This window comes from Xiphophorus hellerii, chromosome 23 (assembly GCF_003331165.1).
Source record: "Xiphophorus hellerii strain 12219 chromosome 23, Xiphophorus_hellerii-4.1, whole genome shotgun sequence".
NCBI classification, from domain to species: domain Eukaryota; kingdom Metazoa; phylum Chordata; class Actinopteri; order Cyprinodontiformes; family Poeciliidae; genus Xiphophorus; species Xiphophorus hellerii.
Genome location: NC_045694.1, coordinates 1,009,163 through 1,025,496, shown reverse-complemented (window position 1 = coordinate 1,025,496; position 16,334 = coordinate 1,009,163). Strand labels below are relative to the sequence as shown.

The following is a 16,334-nucleotide window of genomic DNA, read 5'->3' as shown; positions in this document are numbered from 1 at the left end:
AGGTCGGATTAGAATACATAAACGTTTTTTGGTGCATTCTCACCAAACGCATTTTGCTCGTCAGCCGCACCTCAGCGATCTAGCGCGGCGCGATTTGAAGCGTTTGGAGTGTTTTGAGCACTTGATGCATCCAGCGTGTCTGAGAAATATGCCGGCAACGGAAAACAACGGCCAGGGCGTCTGATGCGCCGCGCCGCGCCTCCACACAGACTTTGAATGTAAACCAGAAACATGTTTAGAGCAAAATGTCAGGCGTCTGCATTCAAAGTGCAGACGCTTCAACCTCGAAGTATCAGACGCGTTTTGGATTCGAGGAACACGTTTGGTGTGAACGCAGCATTTGTAACGACTAGGGCTGCTGGGAAAAAAGTTATTCCAAATTTAAACTCAACATTCTGACTTTTTTCTCAGAATTTTGACTTTTTTTTTCTCGATTTCCAACGTTTTTTTCTCAGAATTCTTTTGATCTCAGAAGATTACATAAATTTTTTCCCCAGTGGCTCTAATCCTCCACCGTAGTTACATGACAGGAAAAATGTTTAGGTGGTGTGAAAAGTTCTGCAGGGATCGCACACACACACACACACCCCCCCCACACACACACACACACCCACCCCCACACGCCCACACACACACACACACACACACACACACACCCACGCCCACACCCACACACACACACACACACACCCACACACACACACACACAGCTGAAGGATGAGGCTGAATCCACGTTTATCACTGTAAAAACTAAACAGTCACATATTTCAGATAGTTTGGTCTGTAAATGTTTTGGTTTTATCTGTAAATGGAGATCAGCTGCTTATCTGAAGATGAGGAGAAATATTTAATATTTAATACTTTTGGGTCAAAACTACAACAAATGAAGAAGTTTTTCTGGTTTTAGTGTTTTATTACGCTGACCTAAATCTGAATTTAAGAACTGTAAAAAGATGGAGGTTGATGTAAACCTCATAAAGATGCTGCAAAGATGGTTTATCTTGAAAGTGAGCTAGAATATTGTTTTATTTTTAAGGTTCACCAGGTTGATTTAACAGCAATGGACACATTATCTGTTTTTTAGTGCTGATCGCTCTTTAGTTTTGAGTTGAGTTATAACTTTCTACTGTAATTTAAACCAAATAATTATCTCATAAAAACTGTTTCGTCAGGGTAAGGGTTAGGGCTGATGAAACAGCTAAACAACAACATTTCTGGATTATTTTCACTCACATTATCAAGTTAAGATAATTACTGTATTTAAGTTAGAATTCAACCTTTGCTTTCTGCAAGATATAGGAGCTGCTCTTAAGTCAATAATTCCCTAGTGTTGATTTTTTAAAAGTACCAGTTCCTCTAGAAGATTATTTCACTTATAATGAGACATTTTTTCATGATAAAAGTGAAATAATCTGAGTTGCTAAGCCTGGCGGTCAGTTCAGCAACCAGCAGCCGCCATGTTTATGAAAAATATTTAAACGTCACAGGAAATTTCAAAATATGACTTAGCAGTTATGTGTTATTGGCAAGATATTATTAACAAAACATAAACACCAACTTTTAAAAAGGCAAACATAGGGCGTGCCGTGGTGGCGTAGCGGTTAGCGCGACCCATATTTGGAGGCCTTCAGTCCTCGACGCGGCCGTCGCGGGTTCGACTCCCGGACCCGACGACATTTGCCGCATGTCTTCCCCCCTCCCCTTCCCTGTTTCCTGTCAGTCTACTGTCATATAAGGGACACTAGAGCCCACAAAAAGACCCCCTGGAGGGGTTTAAAAAAAAAAAAAATAAATAAAAAGGCAAACATAAAAAATACTCATGAAAGAAATTTGTAAGCCTGGTGGGGAGCAAGTAAAGTCTGGCAGCTTCCAGTGATGATACACTGGAGAAAATCCTGAATCTGCCAGAACCTTTTTATCAATATTAAGGAACTGTTTACTTAAAACAAGCTCCTATATCTTCCTGAAAAGTTACCTGTAAGTTAGATCTGTCTTATTTTAAATGTTGTAAGGTATTTGCAGTAGAAACTAGACAGAAATATTTGTTAATATTTTGTGTTTTTTCATAATTTCATGTGGAGTATCTCCTCCCATCAGGTTATCCAGTCAGAAACAGTGAATATGTCTTTGTTGTTGTCTCTGCTTGGATCAGAGTGAAAGTCCAGGAGGATTTTTCTCTCTGTCTCGGAGGTCAGAGGTCTGTGTCTGTGTCTTCTCCGACACTAACTCAACGCCACGACCCTGTGACCCCGTGACCCCGTGACCCCGCCCTGCGTCTCTTTTTCCCATCCACGCCTCATTTCTCAGCCGACCTGATAACGCTCTCACTCCCTCCGCTGGCGTTGTCCTCGTTTATCTTCTGCTCACATGTGAACCAGGAGAAGACACATCTCCAACATCTGACATGTTTTATGCTGCAAGAGCCGCAGCTCTCTGATAAAACACTTAAAAACTTTATTTGTGGCTAAATTTACTGATTAGAAACTCTTCAGTTCATCTGTTTCTCCTGAATCACTTTAACTGTGAGGAAACTGCCAAAAAATGGTTTTAAATTTAAAATCTTAGCTTTGTTAGATTTTATACACGTGAGTTTTGGTTTTCTGTTTTTAGTAAATTCACTAAACATTTAAAAAATTTCTCCAGATTGTAATAGTGAAGTATTTGTGTCAAATTTTGAGGAATGCCATTTGGAAAAAGGTTGTAACTTACACTATATATGCAGTCATATTTAATAAATGATAAATAGCTTCTGTCACTTCAACATAATATCTAGGTTAATTACACCCAGATTGGTGTTTACAAGCTTTTATTTGTTAAATATGATGTTTTCCTCATTCCAGCTGAAGAAAATATGACATTTAATATCAGACCAATAAAATCTAACCAGATTGTTGCCTTTCTATGCATTTCTCCTCAATTCTCATCTCCCTTTCTTTCTCTATATGGGATTTCTGTCATTGAGCTAAATTTCAACCAAATCAATCGGTGAACAGGTGGAGAAGTTGTGATTTTCTGCTGTTTTAGAGTTGTAGTTTGCCTGTAGTTTTAGCAACGGCAGCGGAGGAAGTGAATGAAGCCGTTCAGTCCTTGTCGGCCACGCCTCCAAATATTTACCAATTAAAGTTGGAACAAGTCGAATGCTAAAGACATTTTTCTGCTGGCAAAGACATTTTTCTGCTCGGCACAGCTGTTTTTGCGGTGGAGGATGGTTGCTGACAGCACCTGCTTTTTCCGGTTAGCTTTATAGCACAGCTTCCTTTTCAGTCGAGCTACCTTGGTTAAACGTTAGCGATTGGGTAAAATTGAATCCAATCGTTTCTTAACACCTGGATGGAGCAAAGTGTAGAATAAACCCAATAAAAACATTTTTAATTCAAAGATGTGAGTTTAAATCCAGTGCTTCAAATACATTGTCAATGTTCCACTATTGTTGAAAAAACAAATTTTAGTAGTTGCTGTGTTTCCATTAAATAAGAAATTAAAATAAAGTCACATATGAATAAGTTTATTCACGCAATAAGTTATTAAAAAATAAGTTGCACCATCATCCTCCAACCATTTCCTGGCGTCTTCTTTGTTGTTTCTGCCAGTAGTAACTTCCTGTTGTGGGTCACATGACTCGTGTGATTCCATAAATCTTCTCCATTGCTGTTTAGCTAACTGCACTAATTTTGGAAAACCACCTCAAAAAGCCTTTTTATTGAAAAATAAGTTTTTTTTTTAATTGTCTTGTTTTCTTTAAGCAAATTAATTTCAAGAATTCCAGTTTTTGGGATTTTAAGCTGAATGGAAACGCAGCTGCTGGTACCCTGCTGACCAGCTTTCATGGTGCATTCAGGTACATCTGGTAAAAACAACTCCTCAGCGATTCAAACCTTTTTATGTCCAATAAATAACTAAAACTCTGACATGTTCCAGCTGTTTTTGTCCTCCATCTTTACTGGCTTCTTTTTGTCTGTTTTTCCAAATCAGAGTGAACCAAAAATGAATTATTATTATTATTATTATTATTATTATTATTATTATTATTATTATTATTATTATTATTTCACTTCATACATAGATTTTTTAAAATAAATTTCTCATCTCAGGCAGTTGATGTAATCTTGTGGTTGCTCTTACTTTTCCCTGAGTTGTATTGGTGTGTTTTGGAGCCGTGTGAGTTAAACCTGACTGCGTTTCATCAGTGAAACTCTGACTTCGCTCACATTCTTATCCTGTCAGACATCAATGAGGTCAGGAAGTTTTTCATCCAGCTTTTCCCCAAACAAACCAACAGAATGTTTTTACTCAGTCTTATCTGAGGAGGAAGGTGATGATGAGGAGTTTTAAAGCACTGATAACCTGCGGGAGGCGCTGTGATCTGATTGGTACGTCCAGGTGTGGTCCACCTGAATCTGGTCCTAACCTCCATGTTGTTTCTGTCCCTGCAGACGCCTGAACAGAAACAAGCTGCAGTTCCTCCCAGAGCTTCTCTTCCAGTCCAACCCCAAACTGGGCCGAGTGTGAGTCCTCCTTTTGGTTCCCCTCCTAATCGTTCCCCTCTCTATGGTTCCCCTCTTTATGGTTCCCCCTCTTTATGGTTCCCCTCTCGATGGTTCCCCTCTTTATGGTTCCCCCTCTCTATCGTTCCCCCTCTCTATGGTTCCCCTCTTTATAGTTCCCCCTCTCTATGGTTCCCCTCTTTATATTCCCCCTCTCTATGGTTCCCCTCTTATCATTCCCCCTCTCTATGGTTCCCCTCTCTATGGTTCCCCCTCTCTATGGTTCCCCTCCTTATCATTCCCCTCTCTATGGTTCCCCTCTTTATCGTTCCCCCTCTCTATGGTTCCCCCTCTCTATGGTTCCCCTCCTTATCATTCCCCTCTCTATGGTTCCCCTCTTTATCGTTCCCCCTCTCTATGGTTCCCCTCCTTATCATTCCCCTCTCTATGGTTCCCCTCCTTATCGTTCCCCCTCTCTATGGTTCCCCTCCTTATCATTCCCCTCTCTATGGTTCCCCTCCTTATCGTTCCCCTTTCTATGGTTCCCCTCTTTATCGTTCCCCCTCTCTATGGTTCCCCCTCTTTATGGTTCCCCTCTCTATGGTTCCCCCTCTTTATGGTTCCCCTTTCTATGGTTCCCCTCTTTATCGTTCCCCCTCTCTATGGTTCCCCTTTCTATGGTTCCCCTCCTTATCGTTCCCCTTTCTATGGTTCCCCTCTTTATGGTTCCCCTCCCTATGGTTTCCCTCCTTATCGTTCCCCCTCTCTATGGTTCCCCTCCTTATCATTCCCCTCTCTATGGTTCCCCTCCTTATCGTTCCCCTTTCTATGGTTCCCCTCTTTATCGTTCCCCCTCTCTATGGTTCCCCTCTTTATCGTTCCCCCTCTCTATGGTTCCCCTCTTTATGGTTCCCCTCCCTATGGTTCCCCTCCTTATCATTCCCCTCTCTATGGTTCCCCTCCTTATCGTTCCCCTTTCTATGGTTCCCCTCTTTATCGTTCCCCCTCTCTATGGTTCCCCTCTTTATCGTTCCCCCTCTCTATGGTTCCCCTCTTTATGGTTCCCCTCCCTATGGTTTCCCTCCTTATCGTTCCTCTCTATGGTTCCCCTCTTTATCGTTCCCCCTCTCTATGGTTCCCCCTCTTTATGGTTCCCCTTTCTATGGTTCCCCTGTTTATCGTTCCCCCTCTCTATGGTTCCCCTTTCTATGGTTCCCCTCCTTATCGTTCCCCCTCTCTATGGTTCCCCTCCTTATCGTTCTCCTCTCTTGTGTTGTGTGAACAAACATGGCCGCCGCGCCGTGCTCCTCCGGCTGCTCAGGTGAACTGAATGATTCTGTCTGGGAATCTGGAGTTTTCCCAAAGAGGTCAGAGGTCAGAGTGATGCAGCAAAGCCTCCCACTTCTTCTTCTTCTTTTTTTTAAAATCTCTCTCCATCTCATTCTTCCATCAGCCTGTTTTCTCCTTTGTCAGCTCAGGTTCAAGAACCTTCTTACTGGTTTTACTGGTTTTACAGTCTGGATCTCTGTGGTTGTTCTTGTAGTTATTCCTGGGTGTGTGTGTGTGTGTGTTTGGGTGTGGGTGTGTGTGTGTGTGGGGGTGTGTGTGTGTGTGTGTGGGGGTGTGTGTGTGTGTGTGTGTGTGTGTCAGCGAGGCTCAAATAGGAAAACAGGCAATATGACTGCTGACAATTACAGTTTTAATTATTCACAGGTATTTATTTATTTATTTAGTTAATTTTTTAGTATTTTGTTTTTTTAATTGACTAACTGATACATTTATTTATATTATGTTTTTCATTTTGTATCTGTAGTAATTAATTAATTTTAAGTAATTAATTTTACTTTTTTTATTTTTGTTTTTTATTAGGTAATTGTATTTATTAACTTAAGTTTTTTTAAGTTTACTTATTTATGTTTTTTATACAGTTATTCTTTTTCATCAAAATTGATTTTGTTTATTTATTCAGTATTTATTTTTATTTAGATGGAGAAATAAAAACTACGAATGCTGATGAGTAAATATTTTTACCAACTTTTCAACAGTAACCAATTTCTGATGTCAGAGGTGATGTCATCGATGACATCACACTTTCACTTACAAACATGCTGGTTTGTTTCTTATTAATAAAATCAATCATAAAGGGAAACTTTTCTGACCTTTTTTCACTCATTATGTTTGAATTAATTAAATATAATTTAGCAGCTATAAAGTATTTTTTCTGTTAGTTTTTACTGGAATAAATTATAATTATTTCTGCTGCTGGTTGTTGGGTGTGAGCGGTTTAGGTCGTTTTATTAATCTCTGATTTGGGTGAAGATTTCTCTGAAGCCTCCAGCTGGTTGAACCCAGTGAACCTGGAGCCGCCGTTGTCTCTGCAGCGCCCCCTGCGTGCGGCGCGGTGCGCTGCAGAGACAATGCTGCTGCGTAGTTCTTCCATAAAACCTGAAACTGCTCTCCGTCGTTTGAATTTTCCTCCTTTTTAGCTCGAATCTCCACGGACGGTTCAGGAGAACGGAAAGCGATGAATGCGATCCAAACTTAACATCATAAATCTCATGTTCTTTATATCCCAACATTCCCATCAGCAGAAGTTAAATTACACTCTGGACTTTCTTCTCTGTCACTTTTACTGATTTTCTCTCCTAAAACTCGACAGTTTTTCCTCTTTTTCTCAGGAAGAGGTGATGATGTGAACGTCTGTAGGTGTAAAACAGAAAGAACAGAACTTTGTTTCAGGATGAAGGTAGAGAAGGACGTGAAACGGGGGATGGGGCTGCTGTTGGCTTTCTGGTTTGGATTTGCAGCCTTCCTCCCTGTCAGCCTCGGTTAGATATTAAATGATGGTAGTGTGATAGGAATTACCTCTTAACCCTCCTATTAAAGCCGTGTGGTCTGAGGTTTGGAGAGGAAAGGAGCTGGAGCGCCGACCAGGGGAAGAAAAGCAGGAGGAGGGGCGGCCATGTTTCTGGCTGATTTACCTCTTTATGAACTTTCATTTTTCTGCTTGGACAAAGCAACACATGAAGCATGAAGACATGAAAACTTCCCGCTTTAATGGAAAACGTGACTTCAGGATGGAGCCTGGGGTTCTTCCAGGTTCTAGCTAAAGAACCCAGAACCAGGAGCCACTGCAGTCTGTGGTTGCTTCCCCACAGAGAGCGCCGTCTCTTTAAGAGCCCTTAAGCCTGAGTTACACCAGCACTTTAAGAGGTTCGCTTTAATTTAACTCCAGTCCAATTCCTTAGAGAGTCCGGTCCAGTTGGTGAGGTGTGAATGCTAATCGACCTCTGACCTCTGGTCCTCCAAACCTCGGTGTGGGTTCGGTTTGACCCCTCTAAAAGCAGGAAGTGGACTACAGCACAGGGCATTCTGGGTAAATACAACCAAAACAAATGCTAGCGTTAGCCTAGTGCTAGCAGCAGAAATGTCTTATCGTCTTTAGAAAACTCCTCCAACACTAAAATCTGACTCCTCCATCTTGTTTCCATCTGGCGAAGAAGGAAGTTGCTCTCAGAGTCTTCAAAGGTTTTTGTGTCGTTTCCTTCAGTGGTTCTTGGTGCAGCGCCCCCACAGGCCAGGAGGGGAACAGGTTGGTTTGACTTAGAACCACAGCAGCTGGAGGTGGAGCAGATGATGGAGTTCTGGTTCCAGTAGAACCGGGTCGACCGGACCATCAGGAGGGAAACATCCTTAGACTCTCAGTGAGCTTGAACTTTGACTAGGACGTTTCCACTGAGAGCTGCATGAGGCCTGGTGTAAACACAGAGCGTTGTTTTGGATGTAAACCTGGAGTCGGTGGTTCTGGGAGCCTGAGAGACGCTGTCCTCACCACCTGTCTCCAGTCCAACAGCGACCCGGACCGGATCCGGACCCGGACCCGGACCGGACCGGACCCGTCCCGCTGCGTCCCTTCTGTAGCTGCATGCTGGTCCAGAGATGCTGACAGCAGGCGGAGCAGCGCTGGGCTGCTGCCAGCTCCTCTCATGGATCAACTTGGTTCTCCTCGGGTTACGTGTGTTTGGTCGGCCAGGGGCCCAGAGGGACGTGAAGCCTGGGGCCGGATCAGACTCCGGACATGAAATACTTTTCTAATTACACCGAAATGATGAATATTCTGTAACATACGCAGTGATTTGGTCCTTATAGCAGCACAAAATGAGATGTTTCAACATAAACAGGTTCTTCTGTGGTGGAGGCGACCTTTTTACCTCGACTATATGTGGAGAAAAATGAAAAACCTAATCTGCTCTGCTACAAACAGATGAAACTTTCTCCTTATAAAGACTAAAACAAGCAATTTCTAGAAGCTTTGATCGTCTGACACTGAAACTTTTATCAGGTTGGATGGAAAAGATCATATGTCATCAAACTCATTTTCATTTTGGGCGAATGCTCTTAAAGGGCCGGTGGGGCCCTTAATTAATCGGATAGAAAACTTTGATCTGTAAAGGTAGTATAAAATAAATAATTCTATTCCAAATAATAATTGCATAACAAAAGGTGATGAATATGAGATTTTGAACCAAGTGAAGCTAAAACTGAGGAAAATGTTTCTGTTTTTTGTTCAGTTTTTGTTTAATTACTGCTCTGATTTTGTGCAAATGGCATTTTTTATGAAGATTCATATTCCAGTTAACGATTAGTTACCAAATTAGTTGGAGATTATTTCAATAATTGATTAATCATGACTAAACCGATTAATCGTTCAGCGCTAATACATAAATAATATTTTTTGTGTTTGTTTTAGATGAGGAAGCCAGAGTTGTTGAATTTCGATTTTATTGTGTTTTGTGAAAAGTATTTCATAATTTGACAGATTTTTAGAGCTTTAGCTCCGTCCATTTCCCCGCAGCATGATGCTGCCAGCACCATGTTCAGGGTTAGTTTTTCTCCTGCTGCAGGTCAGAGTTTGTCTTTTGATTTGTTTTTCTTCCTGCTGCTCTTCCATGCTGACCTGAGGAAGAACCGTCAGATCGCAGGGCGGTTCTGGTAATCCTGTTGGGTTCTTCAGGGTTTCGTTGTAATGACTGTTTTTCGCCGCTCCATGAACTGCGTCGCCGCCAGAGGCTGTCAGGCCGAGGGGCTTTTTAGAGGCTGAACTGGAAAGTGTTTGTGTCCAGAGGGAGGACAACAATCGGATCCAGTCGCTGCGGATACTTAACCCGACCGAGCTGCAGAACAACGCTGGGTAAACGCTGAGAAACGGAGCAGAACAGAAAACTGTCCGCTGGAGTCTAACGGTCAGCAATTCAGTGTTTGTGAGGCGGCCTATTTAAATCCTTTACTCAGGACCAGCTGGTAATTAATACACTCCTCTCTGCTGATTGGCTGATGGATCCTCTCTGCTGATTGGTGAGCTGCTCTAATGAAACTCTCTTTTCTTCTTCATATTTATCTGATTTCATTTTCAGTTTTATTCCAGAGTGTTTTCAAAAAACTAAGACCATTAAAATAATTAAAAATGATTTAAAATAACCTGAGAAGGAATGAATCTGTGGTAAGTGCAGGTAGAAGTGGGCATTTATCACACCGTTTATCATTTATTGTGATAAACTTCTTATCATAAGAAGAATTCGGATAAATTTCAATTAATATTAAACAAAAAGCCCCAAAACTATCTTTAGTTTTTTGATATTTTTATTTTTGATTTGTTCAAAGAATTGATAAATATTAATAAACAGGATTAACTCCAGTTACTATGGGCAGCTTAGTGACACAAATCAGACTGTATGTGACTGTTGTGCTAAAGAATAGGAATGTTTCTCAGCAGTGTTTGTGTTTGTGGGGCCATAATTGCTGTGACACAGCTGCAGCCTTACAGTTAAATAAATAAAAAATAGACAGTTCTTATCATCAGGTTTGTTGTTATCACAAAATATGGTGATAAAACTCCATATTAGTCCATGTGGCCTAAAAATCCTGTGGATTTAATATGAATTCAGAAACTGATGAGACATTAGTGAGAAACTTAAAACTCAGAAATATCAAAAACAGGACAGAACTGGATGTGAATGAGGCGATTAAACCAGAGGATTTATAGATTATTTATAGATTTATAGATGGTTTATAGATGATTTATAGATTATTTATAGATTTATAGATGGTTTATAGATGGTTTATAGATTATTTATAGATTTATAGATGGTTTATAGGATATGAGTATTTATTATATTATAGATGGTTTATAGATGGTTAGATTATTTATAGATTTATAGATGGTTTATAGATGATTTATAGATTATTTATAGATTTATAGATGGTTTATAGATGATTTATAGATTATTTATAAATTTATAGATGGTTTATAGATGATTTATAGATTATTTATAGATTTATAATCTATATATAAATCTATATAGATTATTTATAGATTTATAGATGGTTTATAGATGATTTATAGATTATTTATAGATTTATAGATGGTTTATAGATGATTTATAGATTATTTATAGATTTATAGATGGTTTATAGATGATTTATAGATTATTTATAGATTTATAGATGGTTTATAGATGATTTATAGATTATTTATAGATTTATAGATGGTTTATAGATGATTTATAGATTATTTATAGATTTATAGATGGTTTATAGATTATTTATAGATTTATAGATGGTTTATAGATGATTTATAGATTATTTATAGATTTATAGATGGTTTATAGATTATTTATAGATTTATAGATGGTTTATAGATGGTTTATAGATTATTTATAGATTTATAGATGGTTTATAGATGATTTATAGATTATTTATAGATTTATAGATGGTTTATAGATGATTTATAGATTATTTATAGATTTATAGATGGTTTATAGATGATTTATAGATTATTTATAGATTTATAGATGGTTTATAGATTATTTATAGATTTATAGATGGTTTATAGATGGTTTATAAATGACTTCATGACAGAAGTTAACAGGAAACTCTTAAATGAAAATGTAACAAAAGCAGAAAACTTCTAAATATAGATATTTCTAACCAGATGAGCAATTTGATTCTTTTTAACGGTTCTTTGCTGTGAACTGCAGGTCTCGAGTCTCACAGTGAGAAAAACCGGTTGGTTTTTTTAGATTATATTCTCTGCTCACACGTCAACAGCTATTGTGTTTTTATTTAATTTAAAACGATTTAATAGGCAATTAAATCCAATAGATAAATACATAATTGATAGAAATGGGTGGATAATTTTTATATTTAATGGTGCAGAAAAGGATTTCTGTTTCTGCCAAAACAACTCAAGTCTATTTTTCTTTTATTATGCTTCTAAATTACAGATAGTCCTAAAGTGTTATTGATGCAAACAGAACTTGGAGTAAATAAGCAGCTGCACACTTTCAAACCTGTAAATACGTCAAAACACTCCCAAGTTTTATTTATGGTTAAAAATCTTTTGGCTAAATTTACATTTTGACCAAATTGTTTTGAAATTGTTTGTTTCAATAACAGATAATTTGGAAAATGTTTGCTTTCTTTTAATAAGTCTGGAGGTCTGTTTATGTTCTGGATCTTTAATGACACACTGCAAAAACACAAAATCTTACCAAGTGTTTTTAGAGCCAGTATCTTAGTGCACTTTAAATAAGACAGATTATTTCCCTCACAACAAGACGTTTTTCCTGTAAGGAAAATAATCTGCCAGTGGAGCAGTTAATTCTCCACCAATATTTTAAAAACTCCTGAAAAGTTACGTGTAAGATAGTTTTGTCTTATTTCGTGTGAACCAAGATAAAACCTGGACAGAAATACTTGGTAAGATTTTGTGTTTTGTTTACAGATTTTATTAAAAATCATTGAGCAGGTAAAACTAAAAAAGAAAAACTGATTTTTGGATTTTTAATTTGCTGACTTTTGTGGCCTGTAAGTAGTTAAAGTTTCCTAGTTTGGGGGTTTTAGGGTAAAAGTTTGAAACGGTCCTCAGATGTTAGCTTATGCTGCTCATTTTGATACGTATTAAAATATATTTGGTGTTTTTACTATTAAAATAGACTTTGTGTGACAGAAACCCAATAACAACCAGGCAGTTGGATTTTGCATATGGAGGCTTTTCATTTATACCAATAAATTCAAATCTTCTTACAACTGAAAATGTTTGGAACAAATCAAAGGAATCAATGCGCGTTTGCTTTTTATTTAATAATAAATACGATCAGTGACTTTTACTCAGAAACAGATTTTGTTGAAGCCAAACTTGCTTTTAATGAATTCATTAATCCTGTTTAAAAATAGTAAGCGCTTTTAGGGGGAAGTTTGTTTTTGTTGCTAAGAATAGAGTTTTTTCCAGTTAAACCCAGAATAAATTACAAACTGGATGCTTTTCTCTTAACAAGGCAAATCACAAAACCCTGTTTAAGTTTAAATCCACTTACTCTTCCCTTTCCTTCAAAAATGTGTTTTGTCAAATTAAAATAGCAAAATGTTTGGTTTACTGGCCAACAGGTTTAAAAAGAATCATTTTAACTTTGAAAAAACTAAAGTGAGTGTAATGTGCATGTTTTGGCCCACCTGGCAGAGCGTTTGGACGCCCTTAATTAGCTAAATAATCTGTTGTTTGTGTTTAAACCCAACGTTTCCACTGCTAGCTTGCCTCAAGCTAAACCCTGTTAAGGTTTGCGTGGGGCTCTGAGCCAGTTGTTTTTTATACGGCAAGAGATTTTTATGTTTGCCCTTAAATAGCTCAGATTCAGCATGTGGTTGTAATTTCTCCTCACAAATAAAGGTGATTTGGACAGCGGCTGCAGCCGCAGAGCTGCTGGTACACAAACCTACTGTGCAACTGTCAGAGTTTCCCTCTGAGCCATTTACTCCTGCAGGAAGTGGACATGTCCAGGTCCAACTCGCTTGTCCATGCGTCCAGGAGCGTCTCTGCAGACTTACAGGCTCTGATTGAGGCCACATGTCGTAATCTGTGCAGTCGGCTGTGTTTGTGTATGAATCTACTGTCCATGTCAAGCTGTTTGCTCATGTGTGCATCCAGCCCTAAGTATGCATATGTCTTATATTTAGTTTGCTTGCAGACGTGTCTCCTGTCCCGGCTGTGCGTGAGCAGCCGGCGCGTTCGCTGATTTAGGAAGAGACAAACTCGATACTCTGTAGGTCCAAACGCATTTACGCAGCGTTTGTTTAATCACAATTTAGGTTTACATGAGAACTCTAATCAAAAACAGACTCGTCTCCCTGGGAAGCTGCAGAGGAGCGAGAGCTGTGGAGAAAAGAGACAGCAGGAGGCAGATGATGGAGGGAGGAGGGAGGGGTGGGACGCTAACAGGTAAAGACAGGGAAAAGACGAGAAGAAACGAAGACATAGGAGGAGACGGGAGAGATTAAGAGAGCAAAGCGTGAGTTTCATTCTGCCTGAATTGGAGGAAAAAGAAGCTTTTGTTGATTGTTGCCTTGTGTTTTCTCTCCGTTCCGACAGAATGAACGGATGATCTGGCTTTTATTTCACATGATTTATTTTTCCAACAGGATTTTTTTTAACGTTGGCAGTTTGGTTCTGGCTTCCTGCTTTGTTTTTGTGTAAGAGCTAATGTGGTTGGCTTCAGCAGTGAGAGCACAGCGAAGTAAATAAGAGCCTTTCCTCAGCAGTTCAACCCAGTGATTATTAAATACTTAGGTTTTTACAGATGCACCAAGAAATCAGACGATTAAAAACCCAGTCAGTGAACGCACCTCAGCGAAGAGCTACCGGGTCTTCCTGATACCAACACTCCTCGGTGTGGATGCTGTTACTGAGCAAAGAACAGAGATGGAAGAAGCTCCCAGAAAGAAACAGCTTTCTGCTGTTTATTTGGGCTGTGAGAAGGTGAGAGAGAGCAAGACTTTGATCAGATAGCAGGAAGACTTTTCTGTCATGAAACATGAAAATAAACACAGACTGATGTTTACTGGAGTGTAGCAAACAGGTCACAAGATGAGACGGTTGATGATGGTTTGGGAAACCAGAGTTTATCAATAATTTAGGAGAACGTAGAAATATTCCTGTTTTTATTCACAGTAAAGTTTAATAAATCAGTTTTTCAGAGCATCTGCAAACACTGTACAACTTTTAAAGCCCAATTTTTAAAGGTTTTGTACTTGTTCTAAGCTGCTCCTGATAGTTGAAATGTGTTTTCATGAATATTTTAAAGCTTTAATTTATATAATCTTATGTTTTAAGGAATCTCTGTTTATTTGAGCATTTTCTGGTTTAAGTTTGATCTTTCCATGTATTTTGAACTAGAGAGCATCACATACACTCCTACACTGATTAAACACTAATATGTGATTAGTGTTTAATGCCAGGAGATCAGTGGGAACATTTCAGTCGGTCTTCGTCTCTCTGGGAGGTCTACAGCTATTGCCCTTTGTTGATCACTATTATGGCTACGAACTACATGGGAAGGACTGGTTAATGTCTGCTTTGCACACACACCCACCCACACACACACACACACACACACACGCTGACAGGCATCCATGGGACCTGAGAGCTGCACTTCTCTGTACGGGGACAGCGGTACATGTGGGGCCTCACCCTTCTTCCACTTCGACTCCCATGATTAATACTGTTTAAATGAGGTCTTATTGTTACAAATGAACCAAAACTGTTATTTCTCTGATGTAACCAGCGTTTTATAAACAGTCACACACATGAATGGATGAGCCACAAACAGTCTGCGCCTCAGTGTTACAGCAACAGAAACAGAAATACTGCAGACGTGGACTTCATGTCCCTCAGAAACAAACCCGTCCTGTCGCCTCGTTTGTCTCGGATCGACACGTTCCCGCAAAGACTGCTGGGATTTCTGCACAGCAACGGGTTTAAATGTGAGCAAAGAATGAAGACCTCAGAGTGCTGTAACCTCATCCACTTTATCTTCATAATGTGAACATTTAAATCACTGAACTAGTGGAGTAAAAACCTCACAAAGCATAAGTGAACATCCAGGTTTTAAACATCAAAAAGATCTCTTTAGGATAAACCTTTTTCTGCACATTTCACTGTGGAAAATGTTGTAGTTCAGAAGACTTTCATCCAGCTTCATGCAGTGACCTTTAGAGCCTAACTCACGGTTTGCCTGTTTGTCATTAAGTTACTGTGGCGTAACTTGCTGGCTGGAAGGGGCTAAATGGCTCCGTTTGCTCTGACATCATGAGTCAAGAAAACAAAGCCAACGTCTGACTAAATGAAAACCATCCTGGAGCCGGATCAGGTCGCGCAGAAACACCACTATCACTGCGACTGGCAACTCTCGCTCAGCTTTAACCGTTTAGTGGCAGCAGAGAGGGCCGCCGCGCCGCACTGCGCCGCACCGCTAATGGAGAAGTCGACTTCTGATGACCATCTGAACAGAACGACTGCAGCTTTAGTCAAGAACTATCTGAGTTTCATTGTCAGACCTGCATTTATGAAGTCAGCGTGGCTGCAGTTTTTTTATTGCAGTCAATTGTGGTTTTTGAATGAATTCCAACTTTTTTTACTCTGTACTCATGATGGAGTCCAGGGGCGGCTGGTGAAAAAACTTCATGTTGGGATTTTCCTTCCTAGTCCAGCATGCGGATTCAAATGAAAAGTAAGAAAATGTCTGCAGTTCCACAATAATATAAAATTCTTCATCCAGCAAAATATCAAGAAAGACAACAAAGCCAACGTCTAAATAAAAACCATCCTGGAGCCTGAAGAAACATCGCTATCATGGTGATAGTAAATTAGTCAAATGTTCAGTAACCTGCAAAATATAAAGGATTTAATTTTTAAATCAGTGTCAACAGATAATAGAAGTTGAACTCTGAACAAACTTCAGAGAATCAACTAATGACAGCAGAAGATTTCTACCTGAGACAGAAATAATCACATCAGTT

General features: G+C 39.3%; 1 protein-coding gene across 2 annotated transcripts in view; it reads left to right on the top strand.

The window, feature by feature from the left end:
• Positions 1 to 16,334, top strand: part of slit3 (slit homolog 3 (Drosophila)) — a 189,716-nt gene that overhangs the window by 22,758 nt on the left and 150,624 nt on the right. For both annotated transcript variants that reach the window (XR_004337985.1, XM_032554360.1), the window contains exon 4: positions 4,434 to 4,505. Coding sequence is in view for 1 of the 2 variants with exons in the window: in XM_032554360.1 (XP_032410251.1) it covers positions 4,434 to 4,505 (72 nt within the window). In the remaining variant the exon portion in view is untranslated. The remainder of the gene's footprint in view (positions 1 to 4,433; positions 4,506 to 16,334) is intronic.